Raw genomic sequence first — 26,419 nt, 5'->3', positions numbered from 1 at the left:
TCCCCATTCATTCTATGGCAGGTTAACCACTCAGGATTACTATATTAATTATCAAAAAATTATTGCATCACAGAAGATGAGATCTTTGGAAGAATAAACTGGTTACATGAAGGCAACTTGGCAGATAGCTTCAAATACCCACAGAATGTTTTTGCCATCTCCACACAGCTGCATTCTGTTCTCTCTGCTAACTCTAGATGCACTGCTGCTCTGGCTCATGTTACTATTAGTAGTAGCTGGGCACTGCTGAAGAAATTCTCTGTGGCAGTCTCACAGGAGTACATCTATCTACCTATGGTAGGGACTTCTATGGCTAACATGAGAGGAACTGAACACATCCACACAAATAAAAATGAATTAAGATAAGACCATATTAAAAGATATTGCAAGTTACAGAGGTGAGCTTTGCATTTATTTTTGAGGGGCAGTGAGGCCTCTGGTGGTTCTTGTCTCTTGTGGGAGTGAGTTCCATAGTCTAGGTTAAGCTCCTATGAATGTTCTGTCTCCTTCATGGTTCCATGGAGACAGAGGCGATCTGTCAGGAAATTAGGTACAATCTCTTGGATGGCTTTGACTATCTGGGCAGATACTCTGAACTGGATTCTGCTGTCAATGGGAGCCAGTGCAAAGAAACACATTAGGGTGATATATTCACAACTACCTATGCTGCTAAGAAGAGGGCCTGTTGTATTTTGTACCACTTGGAGCTTCCAGGGTGCATGGCTCCATTCTTAGATATAACAAGTTGCAATTACCAAGTCTAGAGATCACAAATGATCACTATGGTTAGGTCTAAGTCTGACAGGATGGAGCATCACTTTTTGGTCAATGACAGATGGAAGTGGTCATTTTTTGCTGCCATGGCTATGCAGGCATCCAATCACACTGAAAAGTCCAAAGGATGCCAAGGCTGTGGACAAACAAGTGAGAGAATTGTCTTGATAACGGGGGATGCCATAAAGGAGACAAATTCTTCTAAGCCCTTCCTTCTTTCTACTAGCATGATCTTTGCCTAGCTTAAGATTCAGATTTAGCCAGCTGATTACAGCTAGGCATCGAGAAAGATGGGGAAATGGTGCAGCCTATGTTTGAAGTAAAGGAGAAGTAGAGCTGGCACATTGTCTCACCAACTCTCTCAACGGCTTCAGACAGAAGCTGGATAACATGGGAAGAAGGCTGAGTTTTGTGGGACTCACAGGTGAGGACTCTGGAAGTGGAGGAACAGTTGCTCATAATGACCCCGTAGGTCTGATCTGAAGAAGAACCTGAGCGACGTCAAGGCGCTCCCATTCACCCCTGCAGCTTCTTGGAGGAGAAACAGGAATATTTGTTGATGAACAGCGAAGAGTAAAAGTGAAAAGCAGTAACCTGATTGCCATCAATGCTTCCATGACTACAACTTGGGGAGTGGCCCAAATTATTGGAAGCAGGCAGTTGTGTTTCTTGTCCTGCGCTAAGCATGTTCTTGGTGGCTTATCAGAACATACTGGATGTGGATGATCTTCTCTGGAAAACAAGGTCATAAACTAGCAACTCTCTCTGCAAGAAGTTAAGTGTAGACAGTCTGGGTTTGCTAAACAATGTTACAGTATGATAGAGTTCTGCAGGGTGTGACCTTGCTGACTATGTGGTATAATGAAGCAGGAGTCCTTAAAACTCCTTCATGGTAGTGCATTTCAGGGAAAGTAACAAGAAGAAAGAAGAGAGGGATAGTGCAGTGAGAAGAGAAATAGCGAGCAGAAAGAAAAACCCTGTAGCTAATATTGCTTTGGTGTCCTCTGTAAAGAGGTTATGAATATTGCTAGGTTTCTTTTAAAAAAAAAAAACAGTGATTGTCTCAGTGCTGCTGTGTTCCAAAACATGCCCAAATGTCTTGAAAACATTCATAAGCAGTAAAAATAGTGACTGAAATTATTAGGAGTGGTCAAATTAATGGGATGGAACTGTTACCAAAATTAAAAAACCAAAGACTTTTGTCCTTCTTGAAGTGAAAAAGAAAAAAAAAACTTTAAAAGAAACAGAGTATAAAGTATCGGTCTGGCAAGAATTTCAGAAAGTTTTGCATTCTTTAAGTGACTTAGGAGAAAAACAAGGAAAATATTTTACAGATTACCAGGCTCCAAACAGTGAAACTAGAAACAGAAGCAACGATCTGGGAATGATGTCTCTTCCTAGAGAAACCCAGACTTGCAGTAATCACTGGCAAAGTTGGCCTGTCTACCAACTCACCTCTGACATTTACTATAGATAATTGTTACAGAGGTATAACTAGAACTCAAATATTTTTATGTAATCTAGTTGTTAATACACATTGGGATGTTCTCTCAAAGATACCTGGGAGACAGGAGAATTGTCTAACTCGGTTATACATGGTAAGACATGGTTCAGTGTGGTCCTGTCTACACAACCACTACAGAATCCAGTTGCATCCTGACCAGGTAATTCAAAAGATGAGCTGAAGCCCAGTCAAACATGGTGCTCTGAAATCACTGAGGCACTTTTGAAAAATCACACCAGTGGTGTACCGAATCAACCATTCTGATTCCTATTAAAATATACTGTGTAGTTGGCCTGTAAGTCAATACCACTTCCATTCAAAAATCAAAAGCATTCTCTGATATCTTCTATGTGTATACTTGGAGTGTACACTGTATCTTCTATCTTAGTTAATACCTCCTCAGTACTAGCGCCCCTCCTTTATTTTTTTCACATTTTACTCATCTTTTTATTTTCGTGCTGATTGTCATCACAGTATATAATACATTTTCCACTCTATTAAGGCACAAATAAGTTTGCTCGGCAGTAATCAAATTTAATAACCTGTAGTTGACATTTTACATGTCAAATCAGAATTTCTTCAGCTGAATATCAAAGAACATTATACAGAGCCCAGGACTATGATCCCAAAGCAGTTACTATACCACAGAACATTATTTCATGGTGCTCTGTCTGCCATTATAGAAAACGTGCATAACTTTTACAAACTGGGTAGAAGTGTGCAAATGTTAACAGCCTGCCTCATCAACGTTTATTAACTGTGGAAAAAATATTTGTGTGTTGAGTGATTGATACCATTCCATGTAAATGATTAAAACAGACGTCCAGAAACTTTTTTTTCTAAATATTTAAACTTTATACAGCTTTTAAATGCAGTATTTAAAGATGTAATTTATTATTTCTATGATATTTATTACCCATTTCTTACTTTAGAAAAAGATTATACTGGTCTTAAGGCTTTACCATGCTTATTATTTCCAGAGGTACTTTATATCTTACAATATACAGTACATTTAAATAAAATGGAAAAATATTCTAAAAATCTTCATATCAAACTAATTTTACATTCATTTTCCAGTCTTGGTTTGCTATAATATCTGCCAAATTTCATCACCGCAGCAAAATAATGTCCCACTATACCAGCCTAGGCTAAGCTTTCAAATGTAAGCAGTTCGGTGAATGCTGATAGTAAACAGGACCTGAAAGAGCAGTGCACAAAGTGGGGAACAGCTGTTCTGCTGTGTGGACTAATGTCAATAAATATATACATATATACACACACACGCATGCATAAGGGATGGTCTTCAAGCTAAACTAAAACAAAAAAACCACTTCACAATTAAAATGATCACAATCAATGACTTCAAGCAACCTTATTTTTCTTTCGCAAATACTTAACACTTTTGTTTCAAATGTGTATAAAGCACAGACAAGTAAATGAGCTTTGCTCATTACCTTTATTTCTGAAGAACAAAGCAGCTCTGCAAGAACTTTGTACAATCAATTCTCAAAGAATTGCCAGTTATAAATCTTTTTTTTTTCAAAACAAGACTAACAGATTCTAATTTCCAGCTGTACAACATTGCATTTTTCATTTTGTTGTTTTTGTTCTAACAATTCTGTTTGTTTCTCTATGTAGATTATTCAAAGCAGATGTGCTGAAACAGGAAAACAGCTTTTTCAACAATCTACTACACAGCTGGCACGGAAGTTGAGGGCTATGCGCGCGCGCACACACTCACTCTCTCACTCCTCTCTGTCGGTGGCATATGCAAAAAACCCCCACAATATGAATGTCTCTGTGTCCCATGGTATGACAGTTCACAAGGGGGATATCAGAGCAGCACCGTGCCTGCAATTCAAAAATCCACCCCCTTTTCTCAACCTTTTGCTAAGGAAACATGCATCTGACAATGATCTTAACAGCACTGCCCTCTGCTGCTCAGAAGTGAGGCACAGAGGAAGAGCAGAATGCCATAGTCAAGGACTTGAAGTAGGGATTTCAACACTACCTTATAGTAGCCTGATTCCCAGTGTCAACAAAACAATACCTGTAGTATACAGGTGTTCTTTCAGCTGTTCAAGTCAAGGCATGATTAAAAATGTTTATACTGGCCTTATTAATACATATTAGCAGTATCTGGTCTACAGTATCAAAATGAACAATTAAAATGAGTATTCAGAAAAGAGAATTAAAACAGTTTATTGTAATTGATTTTTCTATGAAATAACACACACACACATTATTCTAGTTATAGAGTGCTAGCTACCTGGGTAATGAGGTGCTGCATACAAACACAATGAAAATGTTATGTTCCTCACTGCAATATACTGTATATAATCAATACATCTGAGACATTTTGCCTGATAATGATTTTCATAGCCCTGAAAAAAAATCTAACTGGCAAAATAATCCTAGTAAAATAGTTTTTAAAAAAAATTATTTACTGGTCTATGGTTATGTTTTTCAGATAAGAAAAGATTATTTCCAATATTTTCACTGGCTATATTTAACTTGTTCTATAGCCTAAAATTCAGCAAAAGTAGAATTAAAATCAATATAATTTGTATTATTATTAAAAATTGTTCTTGGAGTCGCTGGTTAAATTGCATATTAATGAGATAATAATCAGTTATATGGTGCCATTACTTCATGTTAAGAGAGATACCTAGTAAGTAGTAATTAACACCGAGGGAAAAAGAACAGAAAGTAGATCTTAACAGGACTGGTTCAAAATTTTCTCAGAGACAGATGGGTTTCTAAATAATTTCCTTTATAAACAAGCATATTTACCTTTTGGTTTAAGCTAATCGGAAATAAATGGTCATTGGAGTATACTATCTATCAACTGGCAGACCAATTAGATATCTTTTAAACATTTGGGGGCCCTTCTTCTCTTCCACTTCCATTCCCCCTAACAAAGATGTATAGATTGTCCTTCACATCAGATCATAACAAGCAGATCGTACTGAAACACATGGGATGTACAGATGTGATCTCCTCATCTCAAAAAAGATATACTGGCATTAGAAAAGGTTCAGAGAAGGGCAACTAAAATGATGAGGGGGTTTGGAATGGGTCCCTTATGAGGCGAGATTAAAGAGGCTAGGACTTTTCAGCTTGGAAAAGAGGAGCCTATGGGGGGATACGATAGAGGTATATAAAATCATGAGTGGTGTGGAGAAAGTGAATAAAGAAAAGTTATTTACTTGTTCCCATAATGTAAGAACTAGAGGTCACCAAATGAAATTAATGGGCAGCAGGTTTAAAACAAATAAAAGGAAGTTCTTCTTCACACAGTGCAGTCAACTTGTGGAACTCCTTGCCTGAGGAGGTTGTAAAGGTTAGGACTATAACAGGGTTTAAAAGAGAACTAGATAAATTCATGGAGGTTAAGTCCATTAATGGCTATTAGCCAGGATGGGTAAGGAATGATGTCCTTAGCCTCTGTCAGAGGGTGGAGATGGATGGCAGGAGAGAGATCACTTGATGATTACCTGTTAGGTTCACTCCCTCTGGGATACCTGGTATTGGTCACTGTCGGTAGACAGGATACTGGGCTGGATGGACCTTTGGTCTGACCCAGTCTGGCCATTCTTGTGTTCTTATGATGTTCCAGATCTCTATATATCATTTTAACATATTGCACACTGAGTGCAGTGTGTGTGAGAGATAGTCTGATCTGCATACCAGATACATATCCATTCTGGGGATGTTCAGACCCGAACTTCACAGTTCAACATCACACACGTATTACATAGATATGCACACTCTTCTTGAACTCGCCCTCCAGAAGGCAGCCCCTCCCTACAACTCTGAACTCCTTTCACATTCCTCCACCATCACTCTCTCCACTCTACCAAGGACACTGATTCATCTCTGCCTGTCAAAAATCAGCTCTGTGACTTCCATGCCGTTTCTTATGCTTGAGATGCTCTTGTAAAAACCTGTTTGCTGAGCCACCTCCCTTGCCACAGCCAACCACTCTTTAAACTCACTGCTGTCATGAAGCCTATGAGGCGTGACTGAGGTGGGCAAAAACAGTGCAGAAAAAAACTAATGCTACCACTACAATGTATACATGTCTCACTGAACTGAGTACCTATGTGTTGTTAATGTCACCAGGATCCTTTCACTACCTACTCCATTTATGAACCTCATTTGGCACGTTATTTTGATTTGAGATTGTAAACTCCTCTGGGCAGGGACCATGCCTGTACTTGTTTCTGTGAGGTGCCTAGCATATATTTGGGTGGTAGAAAAATATCATATTTATATATTTAATATCATATACAATGTATATATTACACATACACGCAATAGATAGATTACATAGACAGATATTGCAAAAGCAATTTACAATAGTTAGCTTTCTCTTCACTAAACCTGTGACAGATGCTACAGTTTGTTTTGGATTCTCCTAACTTCTCTAGATGCCACACACACACACACACACTTCAGATAAAGAAGCAAACTAATCGTATGGATGCTCCCTCTGTGAAGAACCTATACACATAGCAAACTCTTTGCTCATTAGGAATAAATTCAATCAAATTCTGACTTTTAAAACAGCATTGACTTTTTGTTTTGTTTGTAAACTAAAAGTGACTAGCTGAAAACCATTTCTCTGGTGTCATTTTAAATACTTCCTAAATTGGCTAACTGGTAAGGCATTGGGATGTACAAAGAACAATCTAGAAAATGAAATAAAGGGGTATTGAAATGCTGAATGTGTTACACTTCTGCCTACCTCTACACATAGGATAGGGTTTCTGAACACCATAGACTGATCTTCACCTATGCTGTGGAGCATGTCTACATCTAATACCTTTGGGGACCTATCACACCCTAGAGCTCAGCAAAAGGAAGAAGGGGATGCAGTGAAGGGTTGGGGCGGGGGGGGGGGGCGAGGGGTGGAATCAAGGGAGAGAAAAGACAATGAGGAAACTTCTGGTAATCCACAATCACTGCCAAATACAAAAAAACTCCCATTGGTCTGAGGATTTAAGCTATTAGTTAATACAAAGTCTAATTATTTTTGCAGTTTGGTATTTTTATTAAACGTCCACTGAAATATGAAACTTTGAGCTAATAGAACACATGTGTAGGTAGAGTTTTCTTTCTGGCATGATTTCACTGGTTCCATGGACAGTCATGCCAGAAAAGCAAGATCTAAATTCAATGCAACTACCAGGACAGAAAATTAAACAGGAAAAAACAAAAACAAAAAATTAAAACAGCTGGCAACATTAAGCAGAAAGAGCTAGTATTACCAGCCTCTGCAAGGTTTGAAATATAGCTATCAGTTTGGAAAAGTTTCACAGATAAAATGTAATGGTAGATTTAAACTATGTTTTGTTTTAGTTAATATGGAGCTAACACAATCCTATTCTTTATACCCTGGACTAATTGATGTACAAGCCCTTTTCTGAGGATCAGGGTGACAATTTAGATCAGGAAAGCTGTAGTACAAAACGGTATCTGAATAGTGGAAGCCCTCTGAAGGTCTGCCTGCATGTTTGTGCTAATAACGTGTACATTAATAGGTGGAATCTGGAAGCCAGGGTTTAGTGCTCCAATGGGATTGCTGGCAGCAAAACTTAAGATCTAATAAAATCTTGGTTTGCAAGAATATTCAATACCTGCTTGAAAGCCATCAAAGTGACAAATTATTCACTTCCCTCATTATTGATGTCCTTAAGTTCCCCTGGTAAGGTGCATTAAGCTCAAAAAAAAAGGGGGGGGGGGAATAAAGTGACTTTTCAAAGTGGTGATGGACAGTTGGGAGAATACAGCGGGCAATGTTCTGAGAAGTACTCCAGCAGTAGAGACCACACACTACTACTTCTCCCGTTTAATTCTGGGCTGTATTGTACATATAGGGTGGCCAGATGTCCTGATTTTATAGGGACAGTCCCCATATTTGGAGCTTTTTCTTATATAGGCGCCTATTACCCCCCACCTTCTTTCCCAATTTTTCACACTTTCTATCTGGTCACCCTATGTACATATTCAACCTTCAGATAATGTACTACTTTTGGGGAAAGGACTGAGGAAACGTCAGGTACAGCCATTACACAGTACAGTGTACATCTACAATGCTACACAAGGGCCTTTCCCAGAGCTGCCATTCTTCCTTCCTGGCACACTGAGCTCCAGTCCTCACTGAGACCACTCGGCACTTCTACACTCCAAATAATAAAGCATTGATAATATGCACAAAATCAGGGACACATACATTTCATTAAGAATGGAGCTACTATCACCCCAGCCATTGCACACTTGTTCACACTTCTAAGATTGTAGGGAAACAGGAAGTAGCAAGTAGTGTTTCCAAGAGTGCAAAAGTTATTGAAAACTGGTGCCTAGGGGAAGGTACTTGCTTTGCTACACATGCAAGCTGTCCTATGACAAAAGTCCCTGGTGATTCACATGGCGTAGCAGTTAGTTCTGTGAATTCAAATACAAGCGTGCATGAAGAAAACAATAAAAAGACTTACACTATTCGTTTTGCATCCTGTAACATACTGTGAAAATGAAGTTTGAAAGGTAGGGTCAATGATATCTGCAATACTATCATTTGTGGTTCACAACTAAAACTAATAAGGAATCAGGGGGAAAAAATGTAGGCAGAAGTTTTCCAACCAATTGTAGCCACAAATCATTTCTGCAGGGCCAGAACTGTTCTTATCAACACACATTGATGTTTAACTCCAGTAACAGTGAAAAATCCCCTAGTATACATGAACTACTGATGTTAATCAAGCCAAAACTGATTCATCTGTATTTTTCTTCTCTTCTGTAATACAACCCTAATTCTGGAATATATTTTTCTTACTTATCCTTTCTATGTTTCCATCTCTTAGAAATCATTTATTAGATCTCCAAAATTTCATGAACTCTTTAAAAAATAGTTCAGCCCTGAAAACTCATATTTACATCATAACTTTTTATTCCAGCTTGGGAAACAGCCACATAGGATGTATGATACTCTAATGCAGTGCTTCTCAAAGCCGGTCTGCCGTTTGTTTAGGGAAAGCCCCTGGCGGGCCAGGCCGTTTTGTTTACCTGCCGTGTATGCAGGTTCAGCCGATTGCGGCTCCCACTGGCCGCGGTTCACTGCTCCAGGCCAATGGGGGCTGCAGGAAAGGCGGCCAGCACATCCCGCGGCCCGCGTCACTTTCCCCAGCCCCCATTGGCCTGGAACGGCAAACCGCAGCCAGTGGGAGACGTGATTGGCCAAACCTGTAGATGCGGCAGGTAAACAAACCATCCCAGACTGCCAGGGGCTTTCCCTGAACAAGCAGCAGCCCAATTCTGAGAAGCACTGCTCTAATAGGTTCACTTAACCATCACCGCAAAGATACCATCAGCAAAATGTGATCATCCAAATCTTTTTGCTTGCAAGTTGACACTGTTATAATAATAAAAATATTTTAACCGGCATGTATTGGGTCTATTTACAGATGCAGAGATTCAGAACATTTACTATGGCAAATATGTGCCCTATGTGGTATGAAATAACATTTCAAGGAAAAAACCGCTAGGTTTGTAATACCAGAAAATTGCAAATAATCTCCACACCTTGTTAGTGTCACAGAGAAATAAAAGATCCAGGGTTAAATATGCACTATTTCTTCCAATAAGACTTTACTTGGCATTTTGTTACATGCAGAAGGGCCAATGGGGGATAAAGGAAATAGTGAAATGCCAAAAAGAATGCTCCAACATGTGACTTCCATATTATCCTGTTTCAGTGACCTAACAATAGTACAACAACAAGACACTTCAGATTAAAATTGATTAAAAAAATCTCTTTAGAAAATTAATTGTAACAACAGGTTAGGTTGTTTCTCCACACAAAAGGCCAGGAATGGCCAAAGATTGAGAGTTCCAATAGTTCCCCAGAGGTTCAGAGTCCAAGTGGCTTGTGTCTTGCCAAAGCTCAAGCCCCTGGTCATAGATCTTAACACAGCTTGTATTATAATATTCAGCATGAACAAAAACAGTTGTTCATTCAAGTGGCCTGGACAGATGCTTCCCTTACATGAGTACTTTTTACTGTGGGTATTTTAACCTAACATAACTTGGTAAAGGATGTCCTGTGATCAGATGGATCAGATGTTAGCAATTTCACTTTCACCTGATATGGAAATGATGTTAATTCAAACAATCTCCCAGAGTCATTGCTGCAGCTTGGGACTCATTTTCATCCTGTCCCACATATGCATAAGTGCCTAATAAAGCTATCTTATCAAAAAGAACACAACCAGATGTGAAAGATCTCTCTCTCTCTCTCTTTCTCTCGACATTCATACAATACAAAAATATCTGCTTAAATCTTAGCAACAAATGTTCTTATGTCTGCATAGCTTGTGGTCCACATATGGCCACATTGACAGTCAATGACAAAAGCATGTACAAGGAACATCCTGTGCACAAGATAATCAGTCTAGTTTAGCACAACAACGAAGTAGCCAAAGACAAGAAATTATAGAACATATGGATGAAATATATTATTGCATGAGTGATGAAATAATGATGGTCAAATATCAAACTGTTTCATCATAAGTAGGCAAAATATTAACTGGTGGCTTAACATTTTTTTCTGTTTATGCCATAAAATTTAAATAGAAGACATAGCACACATTTTGGTCATTAAAACAACTTTTGGTAATATGAAATCAATCCATATGTAACATTTAATTATGAACACTGAACTGCAACACTACCTAAAACTCAACTGAGAAGGATCAATTCCTACCTGTCCATCTTGACCGACATGGACCTGATGTATCTGCAGATTACCCTATAAAATAAGAAGAAGAAACAGAACTCAGGAATTAGAAATAAAGCAGCACTTCTCAAGGAGCTGTGTATTTATTTGAGGAAATCTATTAATTTAGGAAATTCTTCTGAAGATCTATGTTTTTGGCAGTAAAACTCAAGTAAAGTGCTCCTGCACTTTAATCACAGAGAATGGATGCCTGTACTACTTTACTGTTTTTTCAATTTTTTTAAAAAAGAGTTCTTCAGGTGTGAGGTGGGGGCAAGGGAGTGTTATAGTAAAATGATTAAGGAGCAATCTGTTTATATGGCTTTTATGGAGGTAGATTTTCCCTTCTCATAATCCCTCATTTTTGTAAAATTGCAAACATGCACAATTCAAAACATTTGTCATCCTAAAATTACTAAAGTAATTTTTTTAATCTGTGGCTGTTATAGTATGTGCCATTCCTAATGGATATAATGTCTGTTATTACTAAGCTATCATTAGTACTAACAGCCATTTATTTTACTTTATTAAAACTCAACCCAAAATGTGAACAAAGAGTTCTAGTATAGGAATTCCAAGGCACGTATTACAAAAGATTCTAAATGCTGTAAACTATTTGCAAAAGACCTTTAGCTATGAACACTGAAAAGGGAAGGAACTTCATTACAGAAAGAAACTCTGATTTAAGTTCTTAAAAAGGTCCTTTAAAAATATGTTTAAGTAAAAAGGAACAAAACAAATCAAGAAAAAAACTCCCCAAAACAATTTAAGCACAAGAGGTAAAATGGCAAATTTCTGTGGGAAAAACACACCCAGTTCTTTCATTTTCATCTTTTTACACTCCATAATACTGCCAGCACGGTGAATAAAAATCAACAATTTTATTAGGAAAAAAAATTAAATTGGATTTTTTTGTTTTGTTATTTAAATTATAATAAGTTTTTCTCTTTAAAAATAAACCTGTTTAAAATAAAATCTGCATTTAATACAAAATATGTCAAGGCCTTAATTTATTATAATCTCTTAAAACATTTTAATAAAAAATAAATATGCTGAATCCATGAGTCAATATCAAAAACTTTGAATTAAAGACTGCTTTTCTATATAAAGAAAGAATCAGGAAGAAAACGTTTAACTTTTGAGGCCAAGCTTTATGAATACGGCACAATCGATCAGCCTAAGTAACTTAGGCGACTGTCTCATTTTCAAGAGAATTTAAGCTCCAGTCACCTTCACTTAGGCGTATTTGAAAATGTTCCCAGGCTGACCTGAAATAATCAGCTGAATTTACTGACTACAGTTAATCCCTCTGTTTAGTAAATCATTTAGTTGTAAAGTGAAACATGTTTTGACAGAAAGCTTATGTATCCAAAACATTTAAGGCTGTTTTGTTTAATAAAAGTAAATTTTGTTTTGTGTGTTTAATTAAATTACAGTTACCATCCTAATGCAGTTTGACACAAATCATGACAAAAAGTTAATTATCCAGTAAATAAGCAATATATCATTCACCATTTCCCAATATACTAAAAATGTACAATTAATAGAAATCCAAAAGCATTAAGCTATATAATTCCCTAAATAAACATATATAGTTATAGTGTACCCTGCTAGATAGCAAAAATATGTAACAAATCTAGTGGAAAGGCTGTATTTAGTTGTAAATCAACATGGTTTAATGGTTATATCAACCAATGAGAATGCACCTTTCTTTAGAAAATAACTGAAGAACAAATGGAAAAGTTGATTAAAATCAATTATTTAAATCATCATGGTTTAAATCAATCCATCTGGACTAGCTGCAATTCCACTTTCTTTCAAAGGAGTATATATTGGAATAAATTATAATCCAGATGTTTTCAAACCACATGGCTAAAACGTAAGCCTGTTCCTGGAGTCTTTATATGCAGGCAACTCCCACTGAGGTCAAAGAGTTTAGTCTCTGTAGTGACTTCTCATGCCCACACTAGACTCTTTCACAACAAATATCCATCTGACCACAGCTGCATTCGGAGCCACAGAATTTGAAAAATCATTCTTGTTTCTCTTTACCCCATCCAGCCCCTGAAAGGAGAATTCTTTTCACTAAAACTCACTCATATTTATTGTAATAATTTTAACCTCAGAGTGCAGGGAATCAGAACATACCCTTCACCAAAGGACCCCAGTATACCATACTATTCCATGCATTCTAAAATACATAGGACAGATTGGCTCCAATGGGAGTTTTGCCTGTGTAATAATTTCCAGGCTGGGGCTATAATTCTGGAGAATCAGTTTTCTTTTTGCTGCACTATTTTTATGCCAGGGGGTTGACAGAACTGTAATTGAGGCATGTAGTCACTGCCAGGCTTCTAGAAACTGCTTCATTCTCTAAATACTTTCACTAACAGGAATCTCAAAAATCCTCCTAGTACAGTTCTGCAGCTCCCACAGTGAAAGACACCGTTAGGTATTTTGGAAATATTCTGCAGGCTGCAATACTAAAATCCTTTACTGCTGAACTGCAGCACTTGTTAAGCACAAAAGTTGTTACTAGTTATAGTAGTACCCTGAATGTACTATACTTTGCCTCCCATGAAGCCCATTATAAAGCACATCAGCTATAAGCCACAATTTGCTAATACAAAACACATACTCATTCCTTGGTTGGCCAAATAAAACCATAGACAGAGGAGGAGTGTGCTACATTTGCTGAGATTGAGGCATATTTCAATGTGGCTCTACCACATGCATTCAGTTCCACTTTCACTGGGTTCTTTCGCTTATTTCAGCATCACTGAGAACAGTGCTTTAAGAACCATAGCCCTAGTCTCTGACCAGTATCTACTCACATGACGTGGCATTTTGGCTCACCTCGCTGTCCTGTGTGATTTGGACCTGCTCCCCTTGAGGCACCTGGGCTATGTGGAGGTGACCCTGTGGGATCCGCAACAAAAGAAAACACCAAGAAGCATCAGAAGAAAATCAAAACTAGAGGAAGAAGCTATTATCTCAGATTCGTTATAGTTTTATGTATTCGAGGATGGAGGGAAATGATTCACTGAAACTCACAAATGTATAAACATTGCTTTAAAAAATTAAGTGTATCCACATTTCTCCATTCTTTTATAGGAAGTTCAAATGGAATAGAACTCCTTGTGGGAAAAGCATTTAACTGTCCAATGATAGAAAGGACACAAATGGGAATAATGATTACATTTATAGAGTGCCTTTCTCCTCAAAAGATCTCAGAGCAGTTTGCAATTTTAACTGTTCCACAAACTATGGGACCAAACCTGCAAACAACTCAGAGAGACTACAGGATCAGGGCCTAATGTATATCAGTAAAATATAAGGATCACTTCTGCCACAGATGAAATGCAGCCACAGCTGAACTGAATACAAGAAGGGATATATAGTGGCCAGACTTTTACACCTGTTGAGAATCTGGCCCTAACGTGGTTTTAATAAAGTTGATACTTTATATTGCTGCCCCTTAACAACCACTCCTGAAAGAAATCAAGTATTCCATTAGGTAAAAATTTGGGGAGGAAAGTGAAAGAATTCCTTGTGCATCCTGACTGGCCTAAAGAAGCTTTTGCTACTGTACTTTACCTGCTGATAAATTGGATTCTAAATAACCTACTTTGGGGTTTATAAGGCTTTGTTTTCATTTTAATATGCCTGTATGAAACTGAGATTAAAGATATCCATTTGGAATACGGTCAAAAGCCTTTCTTATAACACAAGAACAATTGCATGTGAATTTCAAAGAAACACAGATCCCTCTATTTCAAACAGTTTCATTTCCTTTGAAAGGAAACTGTCTATTTATAGGGAGAAAAAAAAACATACTGAAAGTATCAAACTGACAATAGGGACTGTATATAAAATTAGAGCATAGACTCAATCTATGTTGAGATAAGAATCACTTTCCCTTCTTAACACCAAGCTCTCAGCAGTTCCCAGGGAAGAGCATTGAAAATTAAAAAGGTATTATTATGCTGCGTTTATAGTTTTGGTAATTCTTTCAGAATAAGGCAAAAAGGTGACTTTGTTCATCTTTGTACCACAGATCATTTGAAAAAAAACCTGCTCACTCATCCATTGCAGGTACATAGTTAACCTTCAAGGCCAATGATTTTAGTATGGCCACCTAAGCAATTCAAGCATAAAAAAAAGAAATCATGACTTTTAGTCCTATCCCCCAAAGAAAATTTGCATTTGCAATTCCTGGGCATCCAGTTCAATCCCAGCACTGTTGGTTTGTGTTTTTGCATTTTCTGTGTAAATATTTGTTTGTGACTGAATGTGCAAGCGTGGGCAATGCTGAAATCTGAAGGCCATCAGCAATTCACATACACTGTATGGGGCATGTAACCACAAATGCATCATGCCCTGCTAACGACCCGAAGCTTGATCTACGCAAATCATTTTCCAGAGAACAAAGTGTAATGTCGTTTCCATCTGGTGCAGTCCTGGGCCTCTCTACAGAACCTACTGGACCAGATTTATAGCAGCAATGTTTAGATTTTGACTGGAGATTGCAACAGGTTTCCAAAACTCCAAGTTAGATTTAAACTTTGATTCCACAGATGAAAATTTAGTTTTATTTGGCATGCCCTTACCTTTTACATCTACTGCTACTGACTTTTTGTCTACATATCTTATAATGGTAATTTGCATTTCTAGAGTGCTCTTCATTCAAGGATCTCAAACATTCTTTAAAAGCCTTTATTAAACCTCACAAAACCCCTGGGAGGTAGGTAAGAATTAATATGATGGCAAAACTAAGGTACAAAGGAATTCCCAAGATCACACAGCTAGTCAATGGCAGAGCTGGGAGTGGATCCCAATAGCCCTGACTCCCAGTTCTTTTAAAGAACACTGCTTCTCAAACGGAGGTTTCTCTTTTACAAGCTTACTGCAGAAGAGGGTTTACACCACTGGGTTTGAAAGTTTCTTTACAGGTCTGCCAAATTTCAGAGGTTTAATCATTTGGCCTATAGACTAACTCCAATAGGAAATCTAGCCTACAGACCCTCAAGGAAAGCAATTAGCCTGTGATATGTTGCTGTTTGGAGGCAATGGTCCTTTCCAGAGAAATATAGGATTTGCCATCCATTGTGCATGATGCTCCAAGGAAAGCTGTAAAAATTCATAATTGCATCAAGCCAATTGTGCGATGCTGTACAAGTTAGGACAGACTCTCATAAAAAAAAGTTTATACCAGTTTATCACCACTTGGTGCCTCTGAGAAAAGGAGGACAGACATGGAGCCATACCTCCTTCTGATCCTGGGCCACAAATTCCAGTAGCTACAGGCCTGCTCTAATTTATGTTGGCTAGAATGGATCCCTAGGTACTTTTGTGCCTGTGAAAAATCAGAGTGCATTGCATGTTCCCTTCAGGCCCTGATTATGCCAGCTTTATTTCACCAGGCAATTCCCCTACAACAGAGAAAAGTTGCTTGATGTTACGTAAAGAAATAACACAGATTGCTACAGACTGCTGCAATACTAAATATGGAATTATATAATAATCGACAAGTAAAAATCGCAAATACACTATTTATGAACTGATTGTCGGACATGTTGGGCACTTGCAGCTCCCATTTAAATCAATGAGTGTTGTGAGTTTTTAGTACCTCTGAAAATCAGCTCTGCCTTAATCTTTAGGCCTGAAAGACTTGCTTGATGCACTGTTGCCAACTCTTGCTATTTTATGGCAAGTCTCACATGGTATCTGCTGTTTTTCTTAAAGCCAGACTCATGGCTCCAGGATTCACTCTCTCTCTCATACCCAGTCCCATCCAACCTTCCTTACTCCTCCTCTTAACCTCTCACTCTCTTCTGGCTTGTTATCTCCACAATACAAGCATGCTTAAACCTCTGCCATCTAAAAAACCCCCATCCCTGACACCATTTTCCTCTCAAACTGCCACCCCTTTTCCCTTTCATCTCTAAAATATCTGAACCTGCTGTTTGGAGTTCCTCTCCTCCGATTCTATCCTAGAGCCTCTCTAATTCGGCCTCCACCCTGTCACTCCTCTAAAATCGCTCTCACCCAAGTCTCTAATGACCTCTTCCTAACCAAAGCTCAAAATCAGTACTCTATCCTCAGCCTCATTGACCTGTCAGCTGCCTTTGACTCCATTGACCATGCTGCTCTTCTTGAAATCTTGTCCTCCTTTGGCTTCTTTAACTCTATTTTTGCCTGGTTCTCCTCCTAAGTCTCTAACCACTTCTTCAGCCTATCCTTGATCTGTCTCATCCCGTTTTCAACTTTTTGAGGGGGTTTCCAGAGGGCTCCGTCCTTAGTCTCCTCTTCTCCCTCTACATCTTATGTCTGGATAATCTTATCTACAAACACAAATTCAACCACTTCTATGCTGATGATTCGCAGATCTACCTCTCCATTCCAGACCTTCTCTCCAAACTAAAATCTTGGCATGTCTCTCTGATATCTTTTAATGGATGCCTAGCATCAGATCAAGCTTAATATGTCTTAAACAGAGTTCTTAATCTCCTGCTCCCTTCCTCTCCCCAATCCTCCACGCAAGCTCTCCCTGATACTTCCTTTCTTGATTGCAGTAGGCACCACCACCATCCTTCCTGTCACTCAGGGTATTATCTTCAACTCAGAAGTCCTCACAGCCAGGCTATGTTCAAGTCTACGTATTGAAGATTCTTTGTGCGTAGCACCTCTGCAGTATGGCCTTTCCTGTGCATCTACACAGTTAAAAGTCTTGTTCAAGCTTTCATCATCTTACATCTGAATTACTGTAAAATCCTTTTCTCTGACCTTGACAAAAGCAATCTTGCTTTACTATATCCATTCAGAATGCTGCTGCAAAGATCATTTTCCTGGCTCATTGCTCAGATCATGTTACTCTCCTCACTGCATCCCTCCATTGCTTCTCCCTTCTCTACCTCTACCACTGCCTATCATGCTGACCAATATTGTCTCACTGTTTCGTTATACTCCTCTGTCTCCATTTGTCTTCTCTTATTTTATACTCAGATAGTAAGCTCTTTGGGGACGGGATCAACTTTTTGTTTTCTGTTTGCACGGCACTTAGCACAATGGGGTCCTGGTCCATTACTAGGGCTCCTAAGCACAACACATTAATACAAGTAATAACGTCTTAATACGGAAAGCCAGGGGTCCACAATACTACGTATTTCAATAACTTTTTCACCTCACTTCTGCTTTTTCCTTTAAAAATATTGAATTACATACAAAATAGTTCTTGCATTAAGATTGTGACATAAAACTACAAAAGCCAGGGAAAGTTTCCTCAGAGTATACCAACACCATGCATTTAAAAAGCACAATGGCTTGACTTATTGTAGTAGTGTCAGGCTTAACTTTTACATTTCCTGGCTTTTGTGGATTTGGGTCAAAATGTTAAGTTTATTAAAACATGTTTTTTTATAATTTAACATCAATATTTACAGCTTTTGCTTATATACAAACATTTAAATGAACACACATGTAAAGGATTCAGCTAACAGATGTCCCAAAAGGGTTTTGAATGCATTTTACAAAAAAAAGGAAGACACGTGAATCATAAATGATGGATTACTATTTGGAGGGCGGGATTTTTTTGAAACATGATTAAGAGGCCCAGGTGTGGGGATATAAGCTAATCATCTTTTTGGACCACAGAAAGAGCTGAATCTGAGCTATGTGGCACATAAAATGTTCAGTGTTCTGGACTTTTTAAACTGGAAGAGATTATGAAGAATGAGTACATACTACTTGGACTTGGCCATCTTCTCCTATTTGGTGGATTTGAACCTGCTGAGCATTAGCCAGTGCATAGTGTAGCGCCTGTGGCTGGTTCGGCTGGATTTCATTAGTTGCTGACACTGTGCTCTGAGTACCCTCTGGAAAGAAAAAGAAAAGACAAAATCCAACCTTATTTCGTTTGCACATCTCAATGCCAGTTGCCATGCAATAATGGATAGGTGGGAAACTAACAAACAAACAGAGAATAAGCAGATGAAGAATGTTTATGTTACCCTCATGCTTCGCCTGCAGTTTCATTACTAGCCTATGGGTCAGGTTACAAATTCAGGTACAATAAAAAGGCTTTTGTTATAGTTTACTCTCTGGAACATGACAAATTTACACAGGTATTTTTGCTATAAATGCAAGTTATGCTACAACAAGAAACTCAGAAGGTAGTGACAAGAAGGTGAATGGACCATCGAAGTAGCAAAATTTTAAATTTTTCTCAGCTTCTCTAATCCTCAATCCACCTGTTCAGCATCTGCCAGCACACCATCTTCCTTCAAGGTTGGAAAGCAACTTTCTGTAATACACATACCAAATCATGCTGTTCCTCTGGATTGCCTGACTGGAGCTATTGAAGATTATATCATATCTGCAATGCATTCAGTATTACAACATGGAGGACTAAACTGTTCTGTTCTTGTGAGCAGGCAAAGTGTTGCCAACTCTTGTGATTTTATTGCAAGTCTTGTGTATTTTTCTTAACGCCCCAATTGCTGGAGTCAGGATTTCATGAGAATCTCAACCTCCATTAAAAAATAAGTAAGTTGCTAGCCCTCGTTGCAGAGAAAAGTGTATCCTAAAATTTAAAAACTAGAAGATAAATAAAAAAGAACCAAAAGTGTATTTTTTTTAATTCCGGGATTTTTAACTAATCACAATTTTTTTGAAGCTTGATTCCATTTTGTAACATTTGGGGTTAGCGATACTGAGATACTGACACAGTCAAGAATCCTTCTCTGAAAAAAGAGACTGGAACAGAGTCGCAGAGCATGGGGACAAGGTTTTTGTGTGCATCCACAAACTGAGACACAGCTAGTTAAAGCTCAGTTACACATGGTTCTGGCAGCACACATGGTACGTCAGATCATCTATTTGGATGAACCTTAAAATACCTAACACAACAGGGATGATTAAAATTCAGCACCAGTCCTGTATTCCCTTCCTTTTATGTTGGACTATTATTTGGAGGGCATTTTTTAAGTTTAACTGAGACCATAATGTCTCATGTATATAGACAGCATTGTCATGTCAACATGGATTTAGAAAAAACTTAATTGTATTTTATTTCCTTGATAATTTGTAACCGCTTTCTCTGTGCTATTTTGGTAAATCATATAAATATACATTTAGGAAATTCTTAGAAATGTGGATTTCACTCCCCATTCTTGCCCCCCCACTCCCAATAATGACTTCTTCACTATATGGTAACGTAATGGGGTGCGCCTTGCCACACACTGTAGCATTCCATAAAGAAAGTATGAATCTATATTAGTACAGGAAACCATAATGAAAATATTAAAGACATGAAATGTTACTGCGCTTGTACAGTGGACAACTGTGTTATATTAATAACTTAACATTTTATTTATTGTTTAAATAAAGATTAGATGAGCCTAGTCCTTACAGCAGATGACTAATGAGCTACATATTTTCATTTTAAAGGACCCAGTTCAGGGGGCTCAGTTATTGAAACACAAAACAAAACAAAGGAACCCTATTCCACAATGGAAAACTTCCACTTTAATCTTTTTGAAGGTTTATTCTAGAACCACTAAATGATCTTTAGTACAATAGTGCTCACTGTCCAGCTATTTAGGAAGGACAGGAGACACTGGATGTAGTTTAATTAGGCCACAACTTTAACAACAACTATCTGGCAGTACCCAGCAAAAAAAAAGTGCACAGTTCAGGTAATTCCATGATCATTTCAACATACAACAGGAGTGCGTCCATCAACCCTCCCCCTTTCCCATCCTGGTTCCCCAGCCCACCTGCTTCTGGGACCTTACCCTCCCCCAATCCTTTAATGAGTGTTAAGATGGGCCATAAAGGGGGAGGGGTTAGTCATAGAAGCCCTGAACTATTCTGTTTCTGCTCCTTTAACAAATACCTCCTTTAAATCCTTTACTACTCCATTTATCAGATCACTGTATCCCTTCCCTGCGGAGCACCTGCACTGAACATCCGTCCCAAATCAACATAATGAGTTGCGATATCATGGACTAATTCCTGTGCCATGTTCGCCCCAACTAAGCCCCCTCCCTGAACCAGCTGTGGGAAAGGCAAACCCCTACCACCACCACGCGCACACACACACTTTCCCTTTTTCCCTCACCAATGGAGGGAAGAAAAAATTCCTTCCCAGCTCCCCTGAGAAAGAAGCAACCAGCGCAATGCTGACAGTGGATCCTGACCAAACCTGCTATTTCACCACATCCACGGGTGGGAGGGTGGGTGCAGCTCCACATGATCCAGGTAAAAGAGGACTTCTCCTGCCTGGCATTTACTTACATAACTTCCTCTCTCTTCTGGTCTCCTGGGTCAGCATCGCCACTCTGATCTGCAGCTGCTGCAAAATCTCTCTCTCTCTCTCTCTCTACCCCTTAACTGCCAGAGGTGAGTAAAGGCATCTTAAAGTGGGTGTAAAATTACATTTACATCCACTTATAGATTCATAGACTTTAAGGTCAGAAGGCACCATTATGATCATCTAGTCTGACCTCCTGCACAATGCAGGCCACAGAATCCCAACCATCCACTTCTATAACAAACCCCTAGCCTATGTCTGAGTTATCGAAGTCCCCAAATTGCGGTTTGAAGACCTCAAGCTGCAGAGAATCCTCCAGAAAGTGACCCGTGCCCCATGCTGCAGAGGAAGGCGAAAAACCTCCAGGGCCTCTGCCAATCTGCCCTGGAGGAAAATTCCTTCCCGACCCCAAATATGGCGATCAGTTAAACCCTGAGCATGTGGGCAAGACTCACCAGCCAGCACCCAGGAAAGAATTCTCTGTAGTAACTCAGATCCCAACCCATCTAACATCCCATCACTTCAAGAGGATTCCTTACATTGCCAGAGTATTATAAACAGTCGCCGTCCCCGCCCTGCTTAATGTGAGGCGCAGTCATTGGTGGCTACTTTTACTAGAGCGTTCTTTAGTCTATAAGGTGCCACAGGACTCCTTGTCGCTTTATCCTAGTGTGCTAATATTTTAGCTGCAGTGCTCTGAAAAAAAGTTTGTTTAATTAGTATCTGTTCTCACACTCATTGTTTATGAACAGACTAGTGCAAGACAACAAATTTGTGCTTTTAAACCTGAGTCTAGAAACTGAAAACCAACTCAATATGGCTAAGCTAGAATCTAGTTATCTGGTGGAAAGTTTACTTGTTTTTGTAGTCCAAATAAATAGCTTTAAATTACTTTTACATTTAATTACATAAAAGGCTGTCAAGAGAAAGTATGAATAAAGCAGCCAAGTAAAGCTACCAAAAAGAGAAAAGTAACTCATGTATAATTGTTATATATTATGCTCTAATTGTGGTTCTATTCCTGCTATTCATGGATGCTGGGTCAGTTGCCATATGGCTGACTATTATCCTAATTTACAGAAAGTCAGTGCTTAAATACTCCCTCACAATTTTCATGAAGTTTCATGGATATGTGATTTCTATATATTGTAATACAAGTTTTTTCACAAGAGTCAGGACCAAATATTTGGCCGGGGCCTAATGGACCCACACTGAAGGAAAACCAAAATCTCCCTGTACTAGTTATAAGGACCAGAGACTTTGTACTTGATGTCACTAATCAGGCCCAACATATGATTTACTCTGAGATACCCTTGTTCAGAGTAAATGGGTTCTGTTGGAATGTATAATGTATCGAATGGGCAATGCAGAAGTCCCACAGTTTGAAGACTTCCTGACTTCTTGTTTATATAGAACATCGCTGTGGTATTGTCTGTCAATACTGATACACATCTCCCCTGTAGATGGGTTTGAAACATCTGGCAAGCAAGGCGAACCGCATACACCTCACTGACATTGATGTGCAGCGAAAGTTCTGCCTGGGACCAGACACCTTGGGTCCTGAGTCTTCCTAGGTGTGCATCCCATCCCATCGCTGATGCATCTGTGACTAGGGACAGCGATGGATGAGGCCTGGAGAAAGGTATCCCCGCACATACTGCTTGCAGTCGAGCCACCACTGAAGGGGATCAAGGATTGGATTATTATTTAGTTAAATTAATTGAGTAAATGATTCTTTCAGAAAAACAAACATCTTTTTACCTTCTCCTGTCTGTGTGCCATGAATTTTCATGTTGTCTTCACGTAACTGATTTTCCATCATTTCTGTTTTATTAAACATCAATTTATTCCCACATACTAGGCTATTAGATTATAAGGAATGCCAATTCTGTTTTTCACCTTGCTCCTTACAGGCCACCTCTAGTACATCCAGCTGTGACTTCTTGCTTTCAGCATGTTTTTCAAACCCCACTGCACAAATCAAAAGCTGATCAGTCCTGGGGTCCATACACATAATCCTATATTCTCATTTTTTTCCATCCAGTAACTGTTGGCCTCAAGATGGAACTGAATGATGGGGTAAGAAATATGTTTCACCTATAACTTCAGCAACATTTTAAAAGTACATTTCGTCTAGCTTGGACCTGACAATTATATCAGTGCAATACAATATTTCAGAGAAAACCTTAAACCCCCATTATAAATATGTTCTTATTTCCCTACCAAGAACACCCTGTAACTCAAGAATATCCATGAGTTAGCAAGGCCTGCAGCCCATTAAAGAAATATTGAAATTTGTTTGTAACTGAATAATACAAAGAGACCTGTATTTGCTGTAGTCCAGCTGTTACTTTACAGATGTTAAAAACTATTTTTGCATCAACAAGCTTAAACAGGGGCTGGTAAGAATTGCATATACCAAACTCAATCTGAAGTGGGAGGAATGCGGTCAAATGCATTCAGAACTGTACATCTCTCAAGAAGCAAACTTGCTTATAAATAGACTCAAATCTTTGGCTTCATTGCAATGGCCAGAGTTAGTAACAAAAAAAGAAGAAAGGAAAAGAGAACTCAGCAGTGTCCAAAAACAAAACATCCTTTATGTATAATTGTTTTTTCCCCTCTAAAGCTCTGACCAGGCAAAAGTAATATTTATCCATTTTTAAACATTCCCCATAAAAAACAAATACAAACTTGAACAGCACACAGCTTGAATGGAGGATATGTCAACAGTTATAAATCACTATAATGTAAACTATCTGGCCTCACATTTACAACTTTGATATATCAGAGAATCCCTGGCTCTGAGAAATTGTACAGCTGAACTCTCATGTTGAAATTTTCCACCACGTTTTTTAGAATGGAGGATTTGCTTGGACATCATCTGAACAGTTGAGTTAGTGCTGTGTGGTATTATCACAGCATCTTTTTTTTTTTTCAGGTGGATCAGATGGAATAGAGGCGCAGTTGTCCTTTGAACGAAAGATGCTGCTTTTACCTTTTCACAAATTGAGGGTTATGAAATGGAAAATGTTATAAATGACTAGTTCCTTTTTCATGAACAGAAAATTAGATCCTTTAAAATATGTGTTTACTGTATGTTCTCATGAGCCAAAAAAAGTAAATCTATCTAAAAAAGGTCTTTATCTTTTTGGGCTAATCCTCAACACTTGACAAAGTCACCCCACTAAACACTTGTTTCTGTGGCATATTTTTCAAAGTTAATCCTCTTTAGGAGTTGTGAAAGCAAGATGGGATTTGTCTGACAAATTTAATTCACAACTCTTTCAAGCATGTGTGTATTTAACTTTCAAATAAGAACAATTTGAAAATTCCTTATGCCAAAGGAAAAACCTCTGGTATTTTCTGTATCACTTTTTCCATTGTCATTTTGCTTCATTCACTCTTTGAATTAATCTCTATTTAAATCTCCCTGTGGGTTTCTGCATCTTTATTTCTAAAATCAACTGGTAGATATTTGTCTTCACACTCCAATTTTATTTTAAATAGGAGCTAAACACCATAAGTGTACCTCTACTTCTCTTCAAAGACTCTGGCGGCAAAGCCTCAGCTGGAATAAACGGTTATAACTCCATTGACGTCAATGGAGCTATGACAATTTACACGAGTTGAGGATCTTCCCCGTTGTTCTGGCAAGAAGGGATGGAGGTTTGGATTCTGGAGCAAAGTGGTTTTTTGCTTGCTCTGCTTATTTGCATATTATTATCCAGAGTGCTCGTCCACTTCACAGTTATTACATAACACTGTCAGTGCTCTATTAACAAATGGGAAGGCGGTTTTGGGTGGCCTGAACTCTTTTCTTAGAAAAAGAGGAATAAGGAAAACAAATTAAAATCAAAGAAATCTACCCTTCCAAAAAAGGGCACAAGTACTGGCTACGTCACCTTACATCACCCTCTACTGGACAATTCACAGAAATAAAAATGGACCCAATTCCCTCCTCCCTCTGCCCCTCCCCCCCCCAAATGCATGTTTTTTAAAAGGATATCTGCTTAACCTACTCTGGCAGCCATGTGTACGGCTCTTGTCAGAAAAAACACACATGTTGAGAACTAAAACCCTGGCTTGGAAAAGAGCAGGACAGACCGTTGCAATTAATACCTCAAGCACAACAAAGGGTGACATTTTCAAACTGAAGTGCCAGATGAAATATGGGAATACGATGTCTCCCTGAGCCCAACAATCTACTCTAATTTCTTTACACAGCCCATAAATCCTGCGGCTGCTGTAAACTTGCACAGTCAATTACATTTAGAAGAATCTTAATGAATAACTTTGGGGGGAGGGGAGGGAAATAGCAGTGAAAAGGCATAAGTTCATTTTTTTTTCTAACAGCTTCATTAGACATATGTAGTCGAGAAATTAGTTACTTTTGAACGTTTAGGATTTCAGTATCACGATGCAATAATTACTCAGGCAAAACTCAGATTGACAATGCCTGATTAAGAACTGTAGTATCCATCTCATGCTGTCCTAGGTATCGCAGACCAGGGGTCAGCACAGTTAACTTCTAATTGTGATATATTGAAAAGACAAGAGGAAATTTGTTATTTTTAAGATATATGGTATAAAGCTAGTCACATCATATGAACTTATCTGTACTGCAAAAGCAGAAAAAGACTTCAGTTTGAACATTTCACTCATAAAGTTTAACATGTCTAAGGATAGTCAGCACAAGCATCTAAGAACGCAACTCAAGCATGTGCAACCTCCTTAAATATGAATGTATCCAGATCATTTTGACTAGGAAGCACGTAACAATTCAATTCTCATAATGGGCTCTTCAGACCCACAAAAAAGGAACCCAACGTTAAAGCCAGATAGGTTTCAGGAAATCACATTTTAAAAAATGAAGTGATGGTGAAAAATACCAGCTCAGAAGCTCTGGAGACTGAAGTCACTTACTGGGTTGTAGAATAGGACATACTGCAGGGCAGTGACCATGCCAGATTCTCCACATTCCCACCAACAGTTCAGTCTTCCCAGCTACCCCAGTCCTTAGCCAGTCTGCTGGGACTGCCAACAAGGAGGG

At 38.6% G+C, this 26,419-nt stretch overlaps 1 protein-coding gene across 3 annotated transcripts in view; it reads right to left on the bottom strand.

The window, feature by feature from the left end:
• LOC123349646 (BTG3 associated nuclear protein) overlaps window positions 1-26,419 on the bottom strand; it is a 252,258-nt gene that overhangs the window by 95,739 nt on the left and 130,100 nt on the right. For 2 of the 3 annotated variants that reach the window (XM_044987858.1, XM_044987860.1), the window contains exons 9-11: window positions 18,798-18,928; window positions 13,911-13,982; window positions 11,043-11,087 (exon numbers count right to left, since the gene is read on the bottom strand). In XM_044987858.1, the coding sequence (XP_044843793.1) occupies window positions 11,043-11,087; window positions 13,911-13,982; window positions 18,798-18,928 (248 nt within the window). The remainder of the gene's footprint in view (window positions 1-11,042; window positions 11,088-13,910; window positions 13,983-18,797; window positions 18,929-26,419) is intronic. The other variant, XM_044987859.1, reaches the window with a different exon arrangement.

Source organism: Mauremys mutica, chromosome 14, assembly GCF_020497125.1.
Source record: "Mauremys mutica isolate MM-2020 ecotype Southern chromosome 14, ASM2049712v1, whole genome shotgun sequence".
Classification (NCBI taxonomy): domain Eukaryota; kingdom Metazoa; phylum Chordata; order Testudines; family Geoemydidae; genus Mauremys; species Mauremys mutica.
This window is presented reverse-complemented; position numbering and strand designations above follow the sequence as displayed.